Below are 26,304 nucleotides of genomic sequence, written 5' to 3' on the forward strand. Positions count from 1 at the left end.
AGCATTAATTATTAAAAACGGTTATTCATTCGGTTTTAAGAGTTATCTTCAAAACAAAAAATATTTATTGTAAATCCTATGATTTTTTTCTCATATTATTAGGTTACATTTAAATTATTTTTAAATAGATTTCTTTAATGTTTATGGAGAATAAATAAATCATTTCCATATTTATATTATATTATAAAATATTAAAAATACTTAAAAAAAATAGTATAACACATCGTAGTACGGAGACCGCTTCTAGAAACTGATGCGCGCGCATTTAGTATTCCATGTTTCTAAACATGGCAGGTCGCAGTGGTTTTGACGATGGTAATCTAAGGTATGATTAATAAAATACGATATTACTTGTTAAATTTACTATCTAGAACTACTAATGATCATTACGTTCGTATATTATATTATCCACAATTATAGTTCCGCGATATTTCCTGTAATTTTCGATTTTATGACAGTGCGATAACATTGAATGAAAGTGGTATTTTAACAAAGCGTGCACTTCCAAATCAATTTGTCAAAGTTTCTACAACTTTGTGTGATTTTCAAGCAAATCATTATTATAAAAAGTGAGTGAAATGTGTATTTGTAGGTTATAATATACCATGGTTATCATGACTGTGTGCAGGGACTATGGAGGCGGTAGGAGAACAGTCGGAGGCCGCCAGCTCCCGACAGAGCCTCCCTATAAAGCTTATGTCGGAAATTTACCCTCGGGTGTCATCCAAGGCGATATGAACAGAATCTTTCCTGTAAGTATTTCACTCAAATATTAATTAATAATGAGGCGACTTTGTTACGTATTCTTAAAAAATCGTAATTGTGTCCGTCCAAATTTAAACCCATAACACTTATGTATGCTTATTAAAACTGTTATCATGTTTGCATTAATATTTATGCCTTGAGTAGTGATTATGTCACTCTAGACTATTAATCATTTAATTAGTCTGTTAACATTGTAAACCTTTATAAAAATGTGTGAAATTTAATATATAATTTTTACTTTGACCACAGTTGTCTACTGTATAAACTAATCTAATATATTTTTATTATATATTTAGTGTATTGCTACTTGTACAGTCTAAGAAGCATTTTGATTAAAATGGTTTAATATTTTCTTAAATAAATATATAATTATATGGAAAATCTCTAAAAATGATTACTTACCATACATTTTTTAAATAAATATATAATTAGCTTTATTTATTTTTATAAAAACAAACCTTAATAAAAAATAATGACTGTTATGAAAATTATTTGTATTTCAATTTTTTTTGATTATTCATTTACCATAAAAATTCAAAAGTTAAAATAACTTATCTTAATAATATTCTGTTAACTATAAGTCTTGTGAAAGCTGAAATAGTTTTTCTGTTAATAATTGTGCCGTAGCATTACATTCTAAAAGCTATAGCCAATTCTGCATTTCTAGTGAGAAAATAATCCAAGTCTAGCCTTAAATTAGTGAGATTCATGTCTAAAAATAGATTTTATCTAATTTTAAAATAGCAGCTTTGCTTAGCTTTTAGAAGAAATGTTATGAAAATAAAACATATATTCCAAGAAATCATCTTTCATCTCTAGTAAAATGTAATTTAACTTAGTAAGAATAACTAGCTTCTGAAACCTAATCAGAACCCATTACCTCTGTCTTCATGAATGTCTTTCTAGTAATATAAATGGTATTGTTTCTTCCTAAAAAGTGGAATAAATGTTTCTATTTTGTACATTTGCTACTGGTGGTAGAACTTTGTGCAAGCTTGTCTGGGTAGGCACCACCCACCCATCAGATATTCTACCGCAAAACAGCAGTACTTGGTATTGTTGTGTTCCGGTTTGAAGGGTGAGTGACGCAGTGTAATTACAGGTACAAGGGACATAATGTCTTAGTTCCCAAGGTTGGTAGCTTTAATTTTGTGATGTAAGTGATGGTTAACATTTCTTACAATGCCAATGTCTATGGGTGTTGGTGACCACTTATCATCAGGTGGCCCATATGCTCGTCTTCCTATTCTATAAAAAAAAAAACAAAAAGTCAATGTATAAAATTTTGTTGCTAAACTTATAAAGGTTTTAAATTAAAATGTAATTCCATCGTTACTTTTATTTAATCTTTAAGATAATGGTTTTTATGAAGCAATGTTAATAGTAGCAAAGTTATTTTATTTATGTTATATATTACCTTTGTTTATTTAAATAATACAAATGTTTAATATTTTTTTGTCAGAACCTGGCTATTAAAAATGTAAGGCTGGTTATGGATAGAGAAACAGACAAATTCAAAGGCTTCTGTTATGTGGAATTTGAATATTTAGAAGATTTGGTCAAGGCAATCGAAATGAATGGATCTCTCAACGTAGATGGTAAAATTGTCAGAATTGATGTCGCCGAAGACAAAAGAAGTGACAGGTAAGAACTCAATTTAAAAAAAATAATTATTAAATAATGGCAAAAATTACTTATATCATGGACAACAACTAAGATGTTACAAAACTAATACAGGGAAATAATATATTTGGCTGAATATGTGATTAAAGTTTTATAAATTATCTGATTCATTTTAAATGAGAAGTAAATTTTTCATTACTCTCTTTTATGTTATTTTCTGACTGAGCTGTTGTTTAAAGGTATTTAAATGTTTATTTCAATGTTTGTGAATCCATTCACGTATATATGTGTATTATTATTTTAGCATCAAATAATAGTCGAGTCGATAATTTTTAATAGTTTCTATACTCAAAATTACAACCTTGAGATAATATTTAGTGTATAAATTCTTAAATGAAGATTTTTAATAACATCTAAACATTAATGTGATATCATTGCAAATGAATCAGATATTAGTATATTATCAAGGATTTCCAGGTTTTAATATATTTAAAGTGCAATGTTTACACAGAATTTATAATACATTACTATGTTTTCTTTATAGTTGGTTAACAATCATAACATTTTTGTTTGTTCAAACTAACCCAAGATTTTGACTAAATGTTATATGTTTCGACTTGAAAAATAAATGCAATTATAATATTAGAGTAAAATTTATAAATACAGAGGGGGCGGGTTTGACCGCGGCCGCCGTGACGGGGGACGTGACGGGCCACGCGAGGGACGCGAAGGGCGTGGGGGTGGTGGCGCCGCCGGCGGCGGTGGCGGTAGTGGCGGCGGCTTTCGGCGAGAGGGGCGCGGTACGTATGAGCACTTCGACGCCCCTGAGCGCCGTGCGCCGAGGACCCAGGGTGGTGGCGGGTTCACACATGGTAACATTGCTAACACAGAAAAGATTGAGACTTGTTTTGTTTTTCGATTACATAGTTTATATTTATTTTATTTAAATAAAAATGTTATTTTTTTAATATGTAGGTTTTTTGTCAAATCTAATATTTAAAGCATCAATAGTGCAATAGTTGAGTGCAATATTTGCTTTAATATTTTTAAAAACATTTATTATTATAGAATATAGATTATATAGATTTGTGAAACTGAATTTATTATGTTTCTTTAGAAATACATCTTTTTTTATTTTAATAAATAAATATATAATTATATGTATAATTTTTAGATAATTTTTTTCCACTATCATTTTCATTATTTAAAATATAAAAAAAATATGCAAATTGCTAAATAAAATCTAGTATTAAAACAATCTTTAAACAAGCCATACAAATATCTATTGTATGACAACTAGATTAACAAAGTACGCTATTCTTATTCCTACACAAGATAAAATATTGAATCCTGTAAAGTGATGCGACTGAACTTTCAGCCCAAGTGCTGGCTTCCTTCACCGGTTTTTGTGATAGGTATCATATAAAATTAAATATGAAACAAGTCTCGTCTTTTCTTTCTCACGCATTAATTCATAATATTAATACTATTATCATTTTTATTGTTTTTATTCTCATCAATATCTAAACTGTATACTAACTATGCATGCTTTATGTATTATTTTCAATTATTATCACATCCGGAAATAGATATATAAGTTATTTATTATATATTCAAATACAAACAATAGATACATTACTCAAAAAACAACATTTAAAATTGTTTCTTACGTTATAACTTTTAAATGCAATTTGTTTGATTTTCAAATGAACGTGTGAAGTTTAAGTTAAACATTTATTGCATTAAATGTAGGACTTTTTATAAATATAAGCATGTACTAAAAAAAAAGCAAAAGGAAATCTTTTATTCACAGCAACAGCATGAAAAAGTCAAGGCTAATAATAGTAAAAAATGTTTGTATCTAGTACCTACTGATAAAATATTATAGAATAAGTTTTGTTTAAATATATGTGAATTAAAGAAGTTATCTTATCTAAGATCTTAGAAGCATTTTTGAATCGTGTTTTAAATCTATGATGACAATATAACATTCCGATAACTGGCAATACATTAATTAATTATACTTATTACAATACATTTAATAATTTAAAAATATTTTTTATATTTTCTGTATAAAAATAACGAAAACTGTTTCCACGCATTTTTTCACAATAATGAATAAATAATGTGCTATAGAATAACAGCTTGTCTATTAATATATTTGTCATAGTGTAATAAAGCTTTAAATTTTCTCAGTGGCACAAGTTTTTTTGATAACTTACTTTTTTCTATGATGCAAATTTAAAATTTGAATCACTAATATATAAATGGATCAATCTTAATAATTGCACGTAGCTTCGATGACCTTCACCTGATATCGTCATAATCGTTTCCTGACGCGTATACTACGTAATCGATTGTCTTAATGTTAAATGTCAGAATTGCAAATAAATTACCGTAAGTGTACGAAATAGAGAAAAGAAATCTATATATGAAACAGTATATATATATATATATAGATGAATGTATATAGACATATGTATATAGATGAATTAATAACTATATGGTTACATAAATTTTTAGGAATAGGTAAATAAATCACAATGAAAACAATATTTTTTTTTAATTATATAATTGTCTGCCGGTTTTCTGCTATATTGAATATTGGTGAGGTTATGTATTTGATACTACTTTACTCATGTTAAATTAAGGATTCAAATATCATATCAAAGAGACAGAATATTTCTTTCGACACATGCTGTATAATATTTTATCATCATACAAAGCTATCCAAGTTTATTTTTGTTGTGTTTATGCTTCTCATGTATTGTGTTGTGTGCATGTCTATGTTAGTTTGGTTACTATTTTGCTAGCTAACTTAACTTTATATAGTTCTTTAAATTTTAAGTACATTCTTATTTATTGCATTTTGTTCTCATTTTACTGTTTACCTCGTGTTTTGCTAATAACCTGATTGGAATGTAATGTTACAATAAAAAACAACTCACAATGTTGGAAAAAGGTCTTAAGATTTCATCTGATAATGTTAAAATAGTTCTTTTTTTGAATTTGTTTATATTAATTTAATTTTTACTGTGGAACCAATTAATAAGCCGTTAATTAAATAATGTTACTGTGTAAACTGACTGTAACCACTACTGGCCTCCCAAATTATATTTTAAAGTAAATCAATGAAACTTGTAATTAATAATAAAAATATTCGAGATGCGGCAGAACGTGAGCGAGGCGGGGGCTCAAGCGGCGAGCGGTGGAACGACCGCGGCGCGCGAGGCGCGTCCGAGGAGTCCCGAAGCGGCGAGTGGAGCCGCATGGGCCGCGCCGGACCCGCGCAGCCCGCGCGCGCCGCCCCTCCGCGGCGGAACTTCGACGACATGCCCGCCGCCAGACCGGGTCAGTGGCGGCGGACAGCTCTTTTATTTACTATAGATTACACCCTGACTAATGACATTGATGATAAGCGGCTACTTCCGCTTGACATTGACACTGTAAAAAGGTTACTAACTGCCAGCCATAGGAATCCTATGGTTGGCAAAGACATTGCATAAAGTACCTGCATTTCGACCAACCATCAACCATCGACCAAATCAATTTAATTTTATTTGCCCAATTTATTTTTATAATGTGAAAGTACTACAAACTTTTTTCTTCACTGATAAGGAGGCCTTTTCGCTCAACAGTAATTGAGTTTATCGCCTCATGTGCTACTATTTTGAATCTAATTAATTATTCTATTAATAAAATACGACTTTTTTCCCCTCTAGATACGTCTGGAAGGCCAAAACTAAAACTGGAGCCGCGGACGGTTAAGGAGCCCGTTAATTCATTAGCTTCGACCAGCCAGGCCTCGTCAATATTCGGAGGCGCGCGACCGCGAGAGGAACGGCTCAAGGAGCTGGCGGGCGAGTAAACCCACCCACTCCCTCACCCCCTCCTCTCCTCCGCACCCTCTCCTGTGTGTATATGTATCGTCCAGACGCCCGCCACAGTACACTATGTATTTACCCTCCCCACGACAAAAGTGCAGAGTTATTGTAAATGAACCAGAAAGATTTTTGTTAGGTTGTGAGGTTGTAAATCATTTCTATCGTATATATATTTTATTAGCTTTATTGAGTATCGCTTGTATCGCGCGCGACATCGCTCGTTTTTGGGCGGAGCGCCTGCACTTCACTCGGTCTATGTGTTGTATTTAAATTGCTAGTTTTCGTTAATAACTTCACGTATTGTCCGGGCTTGTGTGTATGATAAACTTAGCTTGCATAAATATAATTCAAAATTCAACACTTTAAGTAAATTGTTTCTTTTGTTTGTAATGTTGTTTTCACTTTGGTGATGCAAACATGTAATAATTTTTTTCAGTTTGGCAATGTGAGATTATAAATAATTCTCTGTTGTAATGGGATGTCTTTTTATTATTGTTTATTTTGTTAAGTCTTGAAAATTAATCATTGAATGAGTAATAATGAAACATAATTTAAGTAATGTAATTATGGTATCATTAATAAATTAAACTTCCACGTTAATGGATTTCTACTTTATTAGATATTGTGTAATGTCATAAATTACGTGGCAGATAAAAAAAATCGCAAAATTGTAACTGAACATAGAAAAATTAATAAAAAGTGAATTCTTTGTAACCAGGAATTTATCTAAAGTTCCAATCAACCTCTCCAACTCCGAAATCCTTTGCTAAATCCATTAATTTATTAAGTGTTATTATTGTACTTTAAACTATTTAATTTAAAAAAAATAGCTGCAATCAAAGAATAAAATTGAATGTTTGTTACTTGAAAAAAGAAATATATAAAATATAATCATATTTTATTCAAATACAAAATAATGACTGAGTTAATTTGGTATACTATATTTTTATAAGAAATATCAATTAATTTATATTCTGTATTATATAGTGATATCAGTTGTGTTAAAAAAGTAAAATTTGAATGTAACACAATTTAAACAGATTAAATTGACATCAAAGCAAATATTTCAAGATCACATGTTAGTAGAGGTACAAGTATTGAATAATAAAACATTATACTATACAAATGTTTTAAATAAAGCAATTTTTGTGAAAAACCTTGGTTGTCTTATGTATGCATAGAATATATAAGTCGATAATATGGTCAGGACTAAAATCATGCAGTGGCTGTTGTAGGTTTAAGGTAATTCTATTTAAAAAAGTAAAAGAAAACAGATCTGTGGTTTTAATTTTGCTAACTTATTGAGCCAATGCTCCAGATGCCTTTAGTATACCAAGTAAAATGTACTGGTCACCTCCATCTGTTTACATTGGAAATACTAAAAAATTAATTTAAAAGTTCATTTACTTGACAATGGCACGCAGTTATATCAAAATGTTCCGAATAACATAATTGATGAAATAATTTATTAAAATATTATAAAAATATTTTAACAGAATAGAAAAATAAACAGAAAACTAGTGTTTCATATATACATATCTATTTCTCAACAACAATAATGAATTGGTATTGATAGATCTTTTAAACTGGTTTCTAGTTTCTATTCATTTATTTGATTCGTTTAAATTGCTTTCCAAGAGATTAATGTGTTTTTCAAGTGTTTATATTTATGTCTCCCATCTGTCTTTCAAGAAGAAAAGTATTGTAAGATAACCAGCCACATCACTCAAAAAATATTCAACAAACCAGTTTGATCAATTAGAATAACAACCTTGTTACAAAGAATTTCTATTTCAGTAATGTTCAATGCATTATGTAACAATTAAATAGTAAGTAGGCATTTAACTCTAAATAATTAATACAAAATATGTTTTATTATCATTTTTAAATAATTTATATATCTAGATCATCATCTGGATCTTCATCATCCCAGTCATCAACTGCATCTGGTTCATAATAAACTTTACCCTGACCTTCATTTATTTTTTTCATATACGGCAACTTTAGCTTATGCTTTTCCATTTGTTGTGTCTGATCCATTTCTATTTTGAATGTGGTGAGATTACCCGGAGATATTTTTTCTGGCTCTTTGACTTTCTTATCAACTTTCACAATAGGTGTTAGTTTTAATGTAGAAATCTGGCTGTCATACGATATCACTTCTTCGCTCTTAAAAACTTTACCATTTTTCTTTATTTGAATGAACAACTTACAACAATTTTCACTATCAAATGTTACAACAGCATTTGCTATATGATTTAAATTAACACGTAATTTAGAAGCGACTGGAATGCAATCTGTATGTAATATGATTATAATTTTTATTATACTAGAATTGTTTTGTAGGTACTTTATGTTTCTCAAGCATTCATTCCAACTCATATCTAATGCCATTTGATTTATCGAATCTATAATACAAATAAACTTCTGGCTATTGTCTGATATTTGAGTGTTATACTCTTTTGGAAATCCCTTAAAGTATTGGACTGATTTACCTTTATAAACATTTTGCCAACTATGTACTGGTTGTTCGTAACAAAATATTTTAACAATGCAATCTGTGTTATCGGTCAGTTCCGAAATTATGGGAAGTATGTTTTTATTGCAGTCATCTTCAATCAGTAAAGTAGAAGCAGTTTTCAATTTGAATAAAGTCATATTTAAAAATAAACAATATACTAAGTGATAAATAACCTCAACATTCTCACATGTCAAGATTGTCAAGTCGACATTTGATCAGTACTGAGTATAGAGTATTAGAGTAATGCTGATGGACGATTTTTGTTCCCTGCTGTATTAAATATAATCCTCCTTGTTTTTTTTTTGTTTAAGAAAAGTAGTGAGCAATTATGAAGGATTATCTTATCATTATTATTTAAATAATTAAAACTTGTTTTCGCAATAGTGAGTTACCTCCCGATTACAAATACAGTTACTGTAATAAAATACTAAAACTTAACATTTTTTGCATTCAGCACTAACGGAAAATTCACTTTGGACAAATTTAGAAAATTTGGAAGTTATAATAAAAAAAAGCTAGTGGACTCCTGTAATTTAGGAGAATATTTTTAATGCTGCTACCTATCTAACCGCTAAAATGTCATTTTCACAATTCCTAGGCTTTAAATCTAGTCCACGCTTTTAGATTAGCAGCACTGCATTGATCAAACACTTGTGTACATGTTTTATCAAAGAGAATCACCACGATTGACTATGTTGTATTAAAATAGTAAGAAGTGTGTCAAAGTGTTATACTTACATGATTCTTATACATGAACTTAGTGATTAAATACTCTGTGTAACTATGAATTATATGACATTTCACATTACATTGACATTGAGTATCATCAGTCATTGTCATTGCCATATATATATTTACTATTAGCAAATTGACTTAAGAAGAAAACATGCACAATAATTATTTATAAAAGCCAACAAATACCTATTTAAGATGTAAATATAATTATAAAGACTAATCTTAGTTCCATATTAAATATTTTTTTCTTATTAAATTAAAAGGTTTTTAATATAATTTAAAGTTAAAACAAAATATTAATCATGCTTAATAGAGTGGTGCAATATAAAACTTTACTTCGACAAATAGCTTACGTGCCTGCATATAAACCACCAGATCAAGAAGATTTTCATAAATTACGTGAATTTCTTCAATCACATGATAGACTTCTTATTTTGACAGGCGCTGGAATATCTACAGAATCAGGTAAAAAAGTCTCAATGTTTGAATTGAAATATGCATTGTTATTACGTATTTAGGTTAATTGATAATTTCAGGTATTCCTGACTATAGATCCGAAGAAGTTGGCCTTTATGCACGTTCTAATCACAAGCCTATTCAATATCAAGATTTCGTCAGGTATCCAAAAGTAAGACAAAGATATTGGGCGAGGAATTTCGTTGGTTGGCCAAGGTTCAGTTCAGTCCAACCAAATGCAACACATTATTCCATTAAAGAGTTGGAAAAGGTAACTAAGAATTTAGGTAATGTTAGTCATACATTTATATTTTTGTTGTTATAAACTACTATAAAATCTATAACTATTCAAATATAATGATTCTAAGATTATTATGACACTATGATCACTGTATATGTGTACCATATCATAATTTACCCATTAAATCTAATAAACATTAATTAATATATTATATTGATAGGGTTTAAAATTAGTTTTATCATAAGTAGGTAATTTCATACTGTGCCTGAAATTAAGGTTATCACGACTAATTAATAATAATGAGAATAAATTCTATTTTGTATGTACCTTATTATTATGAATTTGTAGTGAGTACTTTTACACATTTTTAATGTAAAGTATTAATTTAAAAAAAAAAGTGATTGAAATTTATTTTTTACTTTAAGGCCGGCAAAGTAACAGCAGTTGTGACTCAGAATGTAGATAGATTACATCATAAGGCTGGTTCAGAAAATATCATAGAACTACATGGCACTGGTTATATTGTAAAATGCATGAAGTGCCCTTACGAAATAGATCGATTTAAACTACAAGAGATCTTGCTAAATAATAATCCTAGCATGGAAAGCAGCTTTAACATGATTAGACCTGATGGAGATGTGGAATTGTCTAAGGTACAAAAAAACAATTTTATCTATATGTGTTTCAAGTCATAAATACAAACAAAATTCTTGGATGAAGGATAATGTGATTATATTGTAGTGTATTTGCAATTGATCAGTTATATTATGTTATGCCTTATATGATTTGATTTTGATTTATGTTATTATAAAAAGCCGAGAAGCCCAGTGGTTAGAATATTCTGAGATCTGAATCCGATTCTTACTTCAAACCAGGGCAAACATGACTTAATTTTCATATACTTGAGTTGTTTTTCAATCAACTCATGCTTGACGGTAAAGAAATATGAATTGTAGGAATTTTTAAGTTAATGAAAAAAAGGTATATTTATTTGAAACTATCCTTCTCAGAGATTGTGATCCATATAATTATGTATTTACAAAAGAAAAATAATATATGTAGTATATCAGTCACCTAGTTTCCATAGTACAAGCTCTGTACAAGCTTAATTTGGGATCAGATATTCGTGTGTGAAAAATGTCCCAGGATATAATTAATTAATAATAATACAATTTACAAGGTATTGCTTTATCAATAAGTATTTTAAAATAATTTACAGGAACAAGTTGATAGATTCAAAGCACCCCTATGTCCTGAATGTGAAGGTCCACTTAAACCTGATATTGTATTTTTTGGTGACAATGTTCCCAAAGAAAGAGTGGAGCAAGTAAGAAATCAAGTTTCTGTCAGTGATGCTGTGTTTGTGTTAGGATCAAGTCTAACTGTTTATTCAAGCTACAGAATAATTTTGCAAGCTAAAGAGGAAAACAAGAAGATAGCTGTATTAAATATAGGACCAACAAGAGCTGATGATATTGTACATTTAAAAATATCAACAAAATGTGGTGAAATTTTGACAGATCTGTGCAATTCTTTAAGTAAACCTACTTAACATGTAAAAGTAGTAACCCAATGTAATTATGTGATCTTTTTACCTCATATTTGTATGAAGTTTTATTACTGTTAAATGGTTTTAAATAAAATAATTGTTAAATAATATCTTGTTTTAATTGATCATAAAAGCAAGAATTAATACAAATTGATAAATTATAAATCAATCAGTACTGACCAAAATATTGACTTTATGTTATTACTATTGTAAAAAAAATAGCATTGCAATACTTTTATGTTATTAAAATAAAAATGTTGCAATCCTATTTTTTTTAAACAAAATGGGTGTCTTATAAAGTTATAAATTAAAATGTTTTAATTACATTCAAATAAATGATGTTAAAAAATTTGACATTGAGATCATTATAAGGCTATTGAAACACTTTATAAGTATTTATTAAGTGGAGAAAAGGCTTAACATTTATGCTTACAAACATGTCAAAAAAGGTAATAAAAAGGATGTGTAGCACAATATTCAACAGAGTGTTTTAAATTATTGCGCCATGCTTTGGTATTCATAAATTATAGATGTACAGCTCTTACATTGGTAGATAAAGATTGAAGAACTTGGACATGTTTTAATCCAAACATTTTAATTAATTATTTTATTAATTAAAAACATTAACTTATTTAAAGCCTAACCTTATTAAAAACTTTTTGTCCAGAAGCTTTGCCATCATATTGGTCAAGTGTATGAGTTATAATACCTTACATTTAGTCACATTCCACATAAGGTTATGCATGTAACTCATAAACTTTTTTTAACAATCATTGAAAATCTTATTAATTTGATCACTGCAAATCTGGAAGGTAATAAAATTTTCATCCTTACAATTATAAGAATTTTAGAAAAATTCTTTGTACATAAACACTAAGTTTATGGCAGTGATGAGAATTATTTAAAAACTCTTAACAAATAAGGAACATACAGACTTCACAATAATAAAAATGACAAATAACTTATTATATTTATAGACATAGTTTCCTATCAAGCTGTTAAGTAAATGTTGGGAAAGTGTGAGACAGAGACAAATTGACAGTGCGATCAGTAGTCTACTGCATCTTTGTCATTACAGACCTACATTAAAGAGACAGGCAATGGTGGCACAGTCAATTTGTCTCTTTGAATTCTCTGTCAATATTTCAATTTAATAAAGTAATTGAAACAATTGATTTTAAGGTATGTAGCCACATTATAATAATGTAGTTTTAAATAGGCCAAGTTTCATTCATCATTTTGATATTTTACTTGTCTTCTATACTTTTGAATATTACAAAATTTATAATTTATAAACATTGAAAAAGTTTTTTTTAAGATTATCAGATTTTTACCAAACCATAATTGATTTATAATATGTTTAATAACATGCCTTTTGAAATGATTTTTTCAGTATTGGTTTTAGTTAAATCGGTTTTCTATCCAGAGAACTGGTTTCATCATAAACCCATTCAAATTGCAACACAGCAGTCTTAACACCACAATGAATTAATTGTAATGTTTTGTCACTACAATAAAACTGTAATACTAAACGAGGATCGAAATTGTCTATTGGAGGTAACATTATAAGAAGTAGTCTGCTTGAGGTTTTTTAGAGGGCACGCCTCGAGCCTCCTGAGGGGCCGCTTCAAATATTGTGAATTCTCTTTGAAGACTCTCATTGAGTTCTAATATAGCAGCTACGTTGCCGCATCTGTTGAAATAAAGATATAATTAAAGATATATTAATAATTATTTATGTACACAATAAAAAAGGGGTAAAAGCTAAAATCATATTAAGAACCTTTTAAAACCATACTATATTTTTATTTATATTGAAATTTCAGACTGGCAACACATGGGCACTTTCCCTGGTTTGTCAAATTGTTCGGCAATTGTCTATGGATGAAAGAAATGACTTAACATCAGGTTATATATCCACATACGTTAAGCATGTCGATCTAGCTAGCAAAACTGATATTTTCTTAGAAGGTTTAACTGAACATTAATGAAAAGAGCTTTAATCTTTGATAATATTATGCTATATTTCAATACCTGTAGCAATAGTTGGGAGCTGACCAAACAGTAAGGACAGTCTCATTAAAGTGCCATTTATATCCTTCCATGACAAGCTGATGAGCACGGCAAATCATATCAATATCATTGGCCACGTTGAATTGTGCTACAACGTCTGAACCAAAGAGGTAACCAGCACCTCGTGGTGACACTCCCCATCCTTGTGTGTCTTGAAAGTCAAATATTAATTAGGATGAATGATCGCTATTGGCAATAACATCTTTTACTAACCACCAATACTTAAATAGTTAAAAATGGATAAAATTATAGCACAGTTTGAAAAACAAACTTTAGAAAAACTTGTTATGGAGTTCTGGTTGCTTTGAGAATTCGCAAACTTAGGAAGCTGAAGTTATTTGCAAACTACGAGTAATCATTCTATTCCAACTTTTTTTTACATGAGAATGATCCCGTTTTGTTTGCTCCATTTTTTTAATTAGATATATTAAATATATGTCTTAGGATATAAAGCGTTAAAATACTAAAAGAATTTTAGTATTTTAACGCTTTAATTTCATTACCCTCAGGGTCACTCCACAGCAAATCACACATAGCTCCATCATGGGGTACTTCTTGTTTACGGTCAATGGTTCTTATTTGGTCTAAAGTGTGTATTGAAGGGCTCAACCCACCATGAACACAGAATATTCGTCCATCTATGATAGCAGATAATGATAGATAGTCAAATATTTCAGTGCAATATCTGAAAAAAGATATATGATAAATAGATACCTATTGGATTTAAGTATTAGATTAAGCACACTTCAGTGTGCTATATAAGTAATAATTTATGCTGTTACATAGTGGCACTACGTGGCAGATTAACTATTTTGAAGGTTATTTGTGTTTTTATTCAATTGAATTTATAATTTCTTTCCTCAAAATATCCAAACATGAAATATAATGAAATGTAAAAATATATATTGTTTTAAGGCTAATGACTTAATGAGTTGTAATTTACTTTAATTTTATTAGTATACAATAATATTTTCTTAAACAATAAAATGCTTTAATAATAGTTTTAAAATAATTGCTTAAATTTAGTGTTTCACAATAAAAATGTACTGATTTAAATGATAGCAAAAAATTAATTCAAAATTTGAAGAAATTTCGTTAAAAGTAATAACAATAAGTATATCAAATTAAGTATTACCTCCAGACAGTAATGGATCCATATTTCCTTAAGCATTCATCATAAAAACCATATACTTGTGTAATTTGTCTTGACTCATGATTTCCTCTTATCAAGGTTATGCGGTCTGGATAACGAACCTGTTTTTTTTAAATGTAATTTAATATATTTATTAGCACTTTTATTAACTAGTTTTAAAGTTAAAATATATTAGAATGCTAGATATAAAAATATAATGATATTTTCGTCTTACTTTTAATGCTAGTAGTAATAAGAATGTTTCAACTGAGTAAAACCCTCTGTCCACAAAATCACCCATAAATAAATAGTTGGTCTCAGGTACATCTCCACCAACTTTAAAAAGTTCTTTGAGGTCATAAAATTGTCCATGAATATCTCCACACACCTGTAACAATGTCAATTTTTTTTTACAAAATTTATCAGTTTTTATTAACACTCTTTAGAAGGCATTGCTTTACTTCATTGAGATGTGTTTTCAATACTTACTTAATTTAATAATGATTCACATATTTGTGAATGTTTGTGTAATGGTAATAATCATACCCAACACAAAGAATTAACCATTAAGAACTTAGTGTGAGTTGTTTATTATAGCATAAAATTGAAGTTTATAAAAAAATTTGATTTAATTATAAAAAATGGGTTGACTTGATTAAAAAATCAAACACAGTATTTTAAAGAAACATCATATGCTATTTAAATTTTTTATGATTGCATTGTGACTTCTCAAATAGACTTACACTGTATTTAAAAATATTCTACCAGGAATACATTCGGTACAAAAACTCAATAACAATCATATGGTAATTATAAGTACAAGGGTCATAAATACAGACATTCTTTGGGATAATTTTTTGTATTCTTTTTACTGTTATGGATATTTAAATTTATATCTTCAACCTACAAAAAATACAAGAGTTTTGTAATTCCTGTCATATTAATCATTAGCTAATTATAATTTACTTAAATAAGTGAAACTTATTAATACCGCAACAATTATCAAGATCTAACCATATACAATGATGAAAAGAGATTTCTTAATTAAGTTAATTCAAGAAATAGCTTGAATGAGGTACTTATTTTTTACTGAGATTTTCAAAAACATGCTACTGTCAATAAGCACTCATTATTTGTACATGCCTGATTTATATAGTTCTACTATATATACTTTAAAATAAACTATAAAAATTTATTATTTTAGTAAAAATAATTGCTTATTTTATTTTAGTTGGAAGGTACAATCTATAGTAACAAGTACAATATAAAATTACCACATTATCATGACTATTTGTTTTAAGCAATAACATACTCAGATATAGATAAAAAAGTATAAACAGTATATTTTAAAATCATATCTCCTATTTAGTCCTATGGGCTTTATATTATTAGAAATAGTACAACTTTATATAGGTACACTAGTGTCACAAATTTAGACTTTTTTTGATTAAAATGAAGACAAATACATTTTTTTTAAGTAAGGAGAAAGCACTTTTTAAAAGTTATAGTTATGTTTGATGTATGTTATTAATTTTAACCCCCACACGTTTTTTTCAGGTCAGCTCAAATATACTTATTAATTGAAAACATTATTTTAGACGTTTTACGTATTGACAACATGTTGTCCATGTTATGGTGATTAATAAAGAGTTAATGAGGTCATTTAAAATACCGTGACAGGAGAGTCGACTCGTTGAACGTTGCTCTCTTCAACAAGGATCTCGCGGGCTTTCGCACAGAGGGCTTTAACCTCTGCCTCCATTATAATTTCACATCTTTTCAATTGTTCGATTTGACGGTCTAAATCGCTTGTGTCCGACATCGTTACAAATTATAATGGGCTAAATCTGTAAACATTGAAAACGTAAATCGAAAATAGGGTACCTACTAATACTATTGCTTGCTTAGTTTTGCATAACAATGGTGTCAACTGATCGAAGTATGTATAGATCGTTACTAAGGTATATTCGACGATTGCTGCAATGGGATACTTACAAATAGAATTTACACTTCGTTTTTTTTAAATATAACCATTAGCAATATCTATTATTTGTCCTACAAACAATCACAAATTATCATTTATTCATAGAGATTGGAGGTCTAAGAGAAGCAATAGAGTATAGATAATGAATACAGATAATAGATAATATTTTAGATACAGACAAACATTATATGTAATTTAAAAAAAAGTCTTGTTTGCAGATAAACGAATAATATGCATTAATTAAAATTAGTACGTAAGATTGACGCTACATTTTTATAAAGTATTTACTATCCGTTATTCTATAGTAACATTATTTCTTTAAATCGTTATATCAATTTTATTGATAGTTTATATATCAAGTTATTTCGAAAAAAGATATTGCTAGAGACTAAAAATATAGCATGAATTAATTTGATAAAATTAAAAAAAAATTTGAAAAACTTTTTTAACCTTTGCCGAAAGTGTGGCACTTACTGTTACCTACGCCAGAAAAGGGAATCGGCGCGCGCAGCACTAAACTTTTCTGACAGTTGACGGTGACGGAATATTGTGTAATAAAGATTATCGTCGTGTGTGTAATGTGTATGTTATTGTTGTTTTCTACTTGTCAAATATTGTATACTCCATCGGCGCGGGTTTTATTGTTGTAAATAATATCGATTTAGTGAATATTGATTAGAGGCTTTATTAAGTGCAGTTGTTATTCAAGAATATGGGAAATATACATACCGTGGGCCCGAATGAGGCGCTAATAGTGTCAGGTACGATTATCAAAATGTTTTCCTTATTCATAGTTATATATCTTAAATAAGAAAATCAACAATAGACCTAATAATGCATGAAAAAATAGCGTATTATGTCTACTTTCAGGAGATAAAGCGATTAAGATAAGCGATGTGTCATCATTAATATTCTGCATAATATGATTTCCCCTTGTATGAGATGGAATTACAAGGCCATCGTTTAATTTATGATTTCAAACTTAACTAATGGTACTTACATGTTGGCGTTTATCTTACTCATTTTCGGGAGCATGATTATAAATATTCATAATATATATTGTAAAAATTTACGTGATTGTTTTTATATGGAAATATTATTTTAAAAGAGTGACGATTGAATGAACGGCCAACTATTTAGATGAGATCGTCACGTATTTACGATGATACGATCACTGTGGTATAGAATTTAAATAAATATAAATAGTATTTTAACAGTTCTTTTGATTTTTTTTTGTACGTGTTTAAAAAATCGATATCTAAAAATAAGCCGTATAGTCTATATATCGGTTCTTTTATTTTATTATTTAATGAATACCAGTACTATATCATTTTAAGATAATATGAAGCGTTAGATCAAAACCAGTCACTACATATCGCGATATGAATATTAAGAAGCAAATAAATGTATTGTTTAACGACGGCTATAAATATATGATAGGCTTATGATAAATAAAACGCATGACGTCATCTTAACACATTATTGTTATTTTAACTGTAAAATTAATTTAAACCCCATGTATTTTTTATCATATCTGCACATTTCTCGCCAATCATAATCGCTGGTGCATTTGTATGCGCCGCTATAGTATTTGGTATAATGCTGCTATCCGCTACCCGTAATTTTTTTATTCCGTATACACGTAATTCCGGATCTACTACAGCTTCGGGATCCGACGCAGGACCCATTTTACACGTGGAGATCTGATGGTGCAGTGTCATTGTAACGGTTCTAAGAGCACATTCCCAGTAATTGTCGGTGCCGAAATCGAACTGCTTACAATTAGGAAATTTTTTGGTATATAAAGTGGCACCATACTTTTGAAATGGCGGCGAATTAACCATCCGTATAACGTATCGTATACCGGCTATCATTGTTGCAACATCTTTTGGATGAGTCAAATAATTGCCATAAAGCTTGGGATAGTCAAAGGGATTTTTTGATCTGAGTTTCAAGTATCCTTTCGATTTTGGATGTAATAACATAAAAAGTACTGTGAAACTTTCTATATCTTCTATCGGTTTATAAACATCTCTATATAGCCAGTCTGCCATATGAATTCCCCTGGCTAAAGCAGTACCTTCATCTGAAGCAAGTGAAGCACATCCTTCGATTAGTTCCAAATCAGGAAATTCCTCTTCTTCATCAGATACGTTAGTTTTTATATATCCTATTGTTTCAACTCCAGCTAAGGATGAAAAAGGACCGTCTCCAAATTGAGTATACTGTGCCATATTTTCGATGTTGGCTACTTTTTTCTCCACTAACGTTAACCTTGTCGAATTTAAAGTAAATACAATTGAAGGAAATGTTATGTGATCGTACAGGGATTCCCCGACTTTTAGGTCTTGTATCACTGGAATGCCCATAGATTCTAAATGTGCTCTAGGACCGATTCCTGATAACATAAGTAAATGTGGAGATTCAATAGGACCAGCTGAAAGAATAACTTCTTTTTTTGCACGTATTTTATACCTCTGTCCATTCCTTACAAATTCAACACCTGTAGCTGTTTTACTGTGTGAATCAATCAATAATTTAGTAACCTGGCTGTTAGTTAAAATATGTAAGTTTTTTCTTTTCTTTTTGTTATGTAAAAACGCCCTGGCGCTACTCATCCTTATACCGCGACTGATGGTTGCTTGAATGTGATTGACACCGAAACTGTCGGGACTATTATAATCAACCTGTCTGTGTCCTAATAACTTTGCAGAGTCTAGAAAAGCTTTTGATAATTTTGACCTAGAAAAAACATGAACCTGTAATATTTCGTATTTTCAAAGTGACTATAATAATGAAGGAGATTGTCCATTCGTCTATATATACTTATGTAATATAATGTATTGTGTATGTTCGCGAAGGTTTTTTTTTACGAACCGATTTTAATGCCTCTTTTTGCCTTTAATGGTATTAAACATTGTTAAGTATTTTTACCAGCTAAGATGTCGTAGTGGTTAGAACGCGTGAATCTTAACCGATGATCGTGGGTTCAACCCCGGGAGAACACCACTGAATATTCATGTGCTTTTTTTTTGTTAATAATTTATCTCGTGCTTGTTGGTGAAGGAAAACATCGTTAAGAAACCTGCATGTGTCTAATTTCATTGAAATTCTGCCACATGTGTATTACAAACCCGCATTGGAGCAGCATGGTGGAATAAGCCCCAAACCATCTCAAAATGGAGAGGAGGCCTTAGCCCAGCAGTGGGACATTAACAGGCTATTACTGTAAGTATTTTTACATACATACTAATACTAATAATATAATAATATCAATTTAAGCTTGTACAGAGGTTGTACTATGGAAACCAAACAACTGATATACTACATATACTATTTTTCTTTTGTAACTTATATCAATAATTACACCCAGACTCAAGATAAACAGACATGTTCATGCACACAAATATCTGTCCTGGGTGGGAAACGAACCAACGACCTTCGACGTGAAAGGCAAGCATCCACCAACCACGCCAACCGGCTCTATATATATATATAGTATAGTGTTACTTATACCTGAATGGAACATCTTCTACACTCAATTCACCATTTCTACCGTGCCAAGGCGAATCTTGAAATTCTCGAAGATTTGCTCGCTCTGATTTAATATAATAAGGAATTACATCGTCATATGACCTGTAACAAATTATATCTGTTTATATTGTATAAGTATTTATTTTAAATTGTAATTGTAGTAAATATTACGCTTTTAAAAACTCGGCCTATTTAAACCCGCGATCTCCATTAAGTTTTTAAAAACTCCTATATTTCAGTCGCTGATAATGATTCGTCAGACTCATTCGTCAGACATTCGCTGGAGATGGTGGTAGGGCTTTGTGCAAGCGCGTCTGGATAATTACCACCCACTCATCAAATATTCTACCGCAAAACAGTAGTATTTGGTACTGTTGTGATGCGGTTTGAAGGGTGAGTGAACCAGTGTAATTACAGGCACAAGGGAGATAACATCTTAGTTCTCAAGGTTGGTGACGCATTGGCGATGTAAGCGATGAATAACATTTCCTTATGCTCGTCCGCCTACCGATTGTATAAAAAAAGGAAAAAAAAATTGTTTTCATTTAAATATATTAAATCATTATATATATATATAGGTATATTTAATAGCTTCATATTTTCATTTTATTTACCATCCGTAATTTCCCTTAGCTGCAATTCTGTCCCAGTCCTTTTTGTTACCCCTTGTGTAAATCATGTAATTGACAACACTCGTGCCGCCAACTGCCTTCCCTCTTGGCCAGAAACATCTTTCATTTTCCATACCTGAAATTAAACATATCAATTTTAACAACTTCTTGGTACAATTATGTTTGCTACGTCTGAAAAAATTCGTTATCATAACTCCCTCTTCCAGAACGTATAGCAAACCGCTTAATTATTGAAATAATTCGGTCATTTTCGGCGCATTTAGTTTTTGCCTAATAACAGATGGACACGTTTTGATTTTACTGACCGAAATTTGTCATCGTTTTTAAATTTGAATTAAAAAATTTCGATGGAAAACTTTTGAATCTTTGATGGAAACACCGTATCGATTCCTGTTTTTATTTTTTTATTTACCAGTTTAATGGATAAAATCGAGTCGCGTCAGCTCGCTATTAGGCACTACATGTGTTTTAATTGCTCTGGCAATTCGGCATAAAAAATGTTTTTATTTTGATTCATATTTTTATTTTAAATAAAGGTTTTTTGTTAAAACTATTGTAATATTTAAATTGTAATATATCAAACAAAAAAATATTGAAAGGATCAATTATAGCGCTTAATTAAAATTAAAATGTTTTTGTTAAATTTAAATTGTATATATTGTACATAAATGAATTCCATATATTATTTATGTTTCCGCTTTAAAAGAAATACATAACTATTCTGAATATAATAAATATAAATAATGTTATTTATGTATTAGTATATAATTTGCTTTTTATAATAAATTATGTTGTCATTAAATACATCGGTGTCATATATTATGTAACGTATAATTATTTGATAAGGTAGATTCTATAGTGCTTATAAACCACTAAAAAACCATTTTTTTATTCGATCGACAAGTGTACCAATAATAAGTGTACCATACAAATGTAATTAGACGAAAACACTGGACGAAGTGGACGCCATATTGCTCTGTGGTCATGACGTCAGTTGGTTGTGTAAATACATACATTTAGCTTTGATTACGAAAATAATAAAAGTACAAAGCCTATATACGCTCATCGTTTAAGGTTTTTTAGTTTACACAGCAGTATAAAGTTATAACATGATATGCTATTTAATGACGTTCACAAACAAATAAAAAAAAATAAAAAAAATGAATTTAATTTTAAAATTTATTTTATGATTTAAAACTAAAATTTTCCGTCTGTTTTTTGCCTAAGCTACCTAAATAATATATTTTTTTATTTTTTCTCATATAAAGTAAAGTACTCTATTGTGAATGACTCGGCACCCCTTGTATTTGGATGCAGCTGTGCCAATGCCGCCTTACTTAGTGCCATTGTTATTCGCCTTGATATTATTATTATAAATTAAACAAGTCAGTTTATTAAATTGACTCGTATTAACTCGTATTTCAGATAACCCCAGTATATGCCAGTTTATATGACTTAACTCTACTTCTAATTCGGCGAGGTGATGGTCCAACCTCATCGAGCGTCCATTGTACGTTGCCATGTGCAGTCGTTTTATACGGTAGCCTGCCGTGAACCGGTGATTCTTAGCACCCCCCCTGCCCTGCCGATACCGCGTCCGCTACCTTGGTCGGGCCTAGCGGGCTTGCCGGTAACTGGGGGCCTTTTTTTGGGCGCATCTGCCATTAAGGAGGGTTTGCCCATACTCGCCGCGCTGGGCAGGCGTGTTGGCGAGCGCAGTAGGGGGGTAAGATGTTTATGGGGGGGGGGGACGCTGCTGCCCATCCCCCCTTTTCTCCGTCCCTCAGTCGCCTCTTACGACACCCACGGGATGAGATTGGGGGAGTACTATTCTAAGCCGGTACTCCACGGCTTTTCTTTAATGCAAAAAAAACTGCTGCTTAATTTGTATGGTTTCTGCATAGAAGAGCGAAGAGTTACGTCTCAAGTAGTTACGTCGGGCTTATGCTCTCAAAACGTGCAGTTTTCCACTAAGTGAAATACCATACGACCCTAAATAAATAGTATAAGGGCATGCGAATTACGACGATGATGATAAATCGATTTAAATATAAACTAAATCAGTTATTAATTAAATGTAGCGATTATATTTTGGGTGAAATTAGTAGAAATCATTGTATATAATATATTTATATATAATATAAAATTTGAACGTATGCCATACGAGAATAACTTTTACAGATATTCATAATTAAGTACTTCATAACATAGGTAGGTATGTAGGTACAGGTAGTTAGGTAAACTATTCGTGACAAGTGCTTACAAAAAAATAAGACTGTTTACAATAACGGTAATAAGAAATTAATTGGTAATTCTCTTCGTTCGCATTAATTAAGACCGTCACAAAGACTAATGTCTCAATGGTTAAGGTCAATAGGAATAGGAAATTTTCTAGCTTTTTTTTATAGTTATTATGACAAGCTTCCGTATATGGCTTCGCTAGCGTGTGTTGGGTTCTGTACCCTTGAAAAAGTGTAGTAAAAATTTCAGAATAATTGAACGTGAAAGCGTAACAAACAAACAAAAAAATAAACAAAATTACTGTCGCATTTATAAAATTAAAGTAAGGATTTAGAGACTGGAAGGAGAGAAAGTACTCATACAACTCACCCATGCACACCCCTGGTTGATGTTCCATTAAGTATGGCCACACGTACGTTGTTTGTTGCAACAAGGGAGCTAAAATCGGTACTCCCGTTAGGATAGCTTCGCCCTGTCCGGCTTCTAATAATAAAACGGAAGCCTTCCGTCCTGCACTAAGCCGGGAGGCGAGAACACTTCCTGCTGATCCTGCACCGACTACTATGAAATCGTATTCTTTAAGAGGTCCTTTAAATTCTGTAAACAAAAAGTTATTAGTTAGAATTATAACCATTGTATGTAAATAAATTAACTATATATACAGAAATAGACAAAGGCAAAGAGAGAGTTGGTACATCCTGGCTGGCCTAGGCCAGTCTGGGTACGAGCCTCGGGGTTGCCCCCTTTACCCGGGCTGTTCCTCCTCGACGGTTTTGACCGTCGCGTCATTTCATTCTGGCCCAAAGGGCCAGGGTCTCTGTGACCCAGTGGCTATACGGCAATACTGTTTTTTGCTTTGATTGTCAACGGCTTTATTTGGTTTTGTCTATTGACGAGTTTTAATGTTAGCAATAAAAAAAATAAGAGTAGAAAAATATGTACGAAGCATGCAAACTAATTTCTGTTTAAAATTTTCATACATAAATACACAATTTTAATGCATTTAATATACAATTTTATTGGGTTTATTTAATACATACATCATCGACCCTTTGTTGTCCACTGTTGGACATAGACCTCTCCAATGGCACGCCACTGAGCTTAAATTTCACTTAAAATTTTCAACAATGTTTAATTTTTACCACTGTACAAACAACAGTATAATTATATATAAATAAGCACATGCTTTAATGGGCTATTTAATAATAGAAATTTTCAAAATGGAATGGATGGAATGGCGGTGCATATAAATTCGCTTTATAATCCTAATATAGTATATATATATATATATATAATAATGTTATGCCACACCATACATGTATTATATAGGTAAATAAATAGTTTAAATAATGATCATTAGCATATTATCAAACATGATTTCAATTTAATTATTTTAACGTTTTATTCACATTTAAAATTAATGTGTTATGATTTTAACGTGCTTATGAAACTATTTAGGTATTATAATAATAACAATATACATATACAATCTTACCTAAAGGTAATTCATAATTATCCCTGAATGCCGAAAATATGTTAGGTTGGGATCTGTTAAATGCGAACATAGGAGATTTTAACATAGTTTCAACGATTCTACTTCTAATGGGCGTTGAAAATTTGTCCTCCCTCTTTTTAATTTTTTTATATTCATTACAATATTCTTCACATGGCATTGATTGGGCGTAATCGTAGGAAACGGTCCGTTCATTATAAAATTCTTCTTGATACGCCGTTACTATTTCCTCATTAGGTAATAGCAATATAACACCGGTCACAATTATTATGCTTCTCATATTTATGTGTCTAATTAAACACTTTTTGTTTTATCGTCAAATTATCACTTTGATCCAATCGCGTCAGTGGCTGAAATAACACTCGCGATAACACTGATTTTTAAAAGCCAACAACTGGTTATTTTAATTTTTTATGTTTTAGGGTTCCGTGTTATTTGCGTGACTGTTTTAGTTTTAAGGTCGTCAAACTTATAACATAAACTTACGTGGGTATGCGAGTAGTCATTTGTTTATCATACGTATAAATATAAGTACTTGAGTTAGTGGTTTGTTGACTAATAAAAAACTTTACGAATTAGTATGATGTTTCGATAAAAGTTATTTTTTATTGTACAAAATACGAAAAATTCTTGGCTTTCGTTTCGAATGGTAAACGTAAACAAATGGTATCACTAATTTTATCGATTTTTTTTCAAAAAAACGTTGTCAGAAAAACGTACGTTGTAAAAGTTACAGTTATTATATTTAGTTGAAGCTCAAGTTCAATGCCTTATCTGGTTGCAATGCGGTGTTAAACTTATTAATAACAGTGATGAAAACAAACGGTTTGTTTATAGATAAAGGAAATGACAATACTAATTTCTTTATTTATTCTTATAAGCCGAGATGGACTAGTGGTTAGAACGCGTGAATCTTAACCGATGATCGTGAGTTCGAACCCGGGCAAGCATCACTGAATTTCCATGTGCTTAATTTGTGATTATAATTCATCTCGTGCTTGACGGTGAAGGAAAACATCGTGAGGAAACCTGCATGTGTCTAATTTCATTGAAATTATGTCACATGTGTATTCTACCAACCCACATTGGCGCAGTGTGATGGAATAAGGTCTAATCAAAAAGGGAGAGGAGGCCTTAGCCCAGCAGTGGGACATTAACAGGCTGTTACTGTTACTGTACCCTTATAATATTGAAGACTAAAAAAAGAAACCTGATGTAAGCGTTTTTGTGTTATTCAAGATATTAATTATTCATAGCATATTAAAATTTGATTTGGAAGTAAAAATAGTTTCCACTACATTAATATATAAAATATTTTTTAATCTATAAGCGTATTAGCGAAATGTTATTCTAGTTACTAAAAAAGGCTTATGTATTACTTGTATTTCGTGCAAGATTTATGCGCTTTGATTGGAAATACT

General features: G+C 30.5%; 6 protein-coding genes across 10 annotated transcripts in view; 3 read left to right on the plus strand and 3 right to left on the minus strand.

Annotated features, from left to right (window-relative positions):
* Window positions 1-134: 134 nt before the first annotated feature.
* On the plus strand, window positions 135-6,986 carry LOC126775294 (eukaryotic translation initiation factor 4H-like). Of its 4 annotated transcripts, none has more exons than XM_050497122.1 (6): window positions 135-325; window positions 593-752; window positions 2,228-2,409; window positions 3,055-3,260; window positions 5,554-5,739; window positions 6,111-6,986. In XM_050497122.1, the coding sequence occupies exons 2-6, from the start codon at window positions 606-608 to the stop codon at window positions 6,254-6,256; spliced, it is 867 nt and encodes a 288-aa protein (XP_050353079.1). In that variant the 5' UTR covers window positions 135-325; window positions 593-605; the 3' UTR covers window positions 6,257-6,986. The 4 variants fall into 4 exon arrangements, with proteins under 4 accessions (XP_050353079.1, XP_050353078.1, XP_050353080.1 ...); XM_050497121.1 differs by having other exon boundaries at window positions 223-325; window positions 629-752; XM_050497123.1 differs by having other exon boundaries at window positions 236-325; window positions 629-752; window positions 3,055-3,188.
* LOC126775299 (elongator complex protein 5) lies at window positions 6,869-9,008 on the minus strand. The gene has a single exon (XM_050497132.1). The coding sequence runs from the start codon at window positions 8,928-8,930 to the stop codon at window positions 8,166-8,168; it is 765 nt and encodes a 254-aa protein (XP_050353089.1). The 5' UTR covers window positions 8,931-9,008; the 3' UTR covers window positions 6,869-8,165.
* A 641-nt stretch (window positions 9,009-9,649) lies between these two features.
* LOC126775293 (NAD-dependent protein deacylase Sirt4) lies at window positions 9,650-11,882 on the plus strand. The gene is made up of 4 exons (XM_050497120.1): window positions 9,650-9,993; window positions 10,065-10,255; window positions 10,651-10,878; window positions 11,445-11,882. The coding sequence occupies exons 1-4, from the start codon at window positions 9,831-9,833 to the stop codon at window positions 11,775-11,777; spliced, it is 915 nt and encodes a 304-aa protein (XP_050353077.1). The 5' UTR covers window positions 9,650-9,830; the 3' UTR covers window positions 11,778-11,882.
* A 302-nt stretch (window positions 11,883-12,184) lies between these two features.
* LOC126775292 (serine/threonine-protein phosphatase 4 catalytic subunit) lies at window positions 12,185-17,091 on the minus strand. The gene is made up of 7 exons (XM_050497119.1): window positions 16,975-17,091; window positions 16,652-16,826; window positions 15,215-15,367; window positions 14,983-15,101; window positions 14,351-14,532; window positions 13,809-13,998; window positions 12,185-13,467 (listed from the first exon to the last, which is right to left on the minus strand). Exons 2-7 carry the CDS (start codon window positions 16,799-16,801, stop codon window positions 13,338-13,340), a joined length of 924 nt encoding a protein of 307 aa, XP_050353076.1. The 5' UTR covers window positions 16,802-16,826; window positions 16,975-17,091; the 3' UTR covers window positions 12,185-13,337.
* A 407-nt stretch (window positions 17,092-17,498) lies between these two features.
* Window positions 17,499-26,304, plus strand: part of LOC126775286 (flotillin-2) — a 246,230-nt gene continuing 237,424 nt past the window's right edge. For both annotated transcript variants that reach the window (XM_050497103.1, XM_050497104.1), the window contains exon 1: window positions 17,499-17,724. In XM_050497103.1, coding sequence (XP_050353060.1) covers window positions 17,676-17,724 — 49 coding nt within the window. In that variant the 5' untranslated portion in view covers window positions 17,499-17,675. The remainder of the gene's footprint in view (window positions 17,725-26,304) is intronic.
* On the minus strand, window positions 18,446-25,225 carry LOC126775274 (glucose dehydrogenase [FAD, quinone]-like). Its single transcript, XM_050497089.1, has 5 exons — window positions 24,866-25,225; window positions 23,740-23,967; window positions 21,112-21,244; window positions 20,480-20,599; window positions 18,446-19,705 (listed from the first exon to the last, which is right to left on the minus strand). Exons 1-5 carry the CDS (start codon window positions 25,161-25,163, stop codon window positions 18,466-18,468), a joined length of 2,019 nt encoding a protein of 672 aa, XP_050353046.1. The 5' UTR covers window positions 25,164-25,225; the 3' UTR covers window positions 18,446-18,465.

Source organism: Nymphalis io, chromosome 18, assembly GCF_905147045.1.
Source record: "Nymphalis io chromosome 18, ilAglIoxx1.1, whole genome shotgun sequence".
Classification (NCBI taxonomy): Eukaryota; Metazoa; Arthropoda; class Insecta; order Lepidoptera; family Nymphalidae; genus Nymphalis; species Nymphalis io.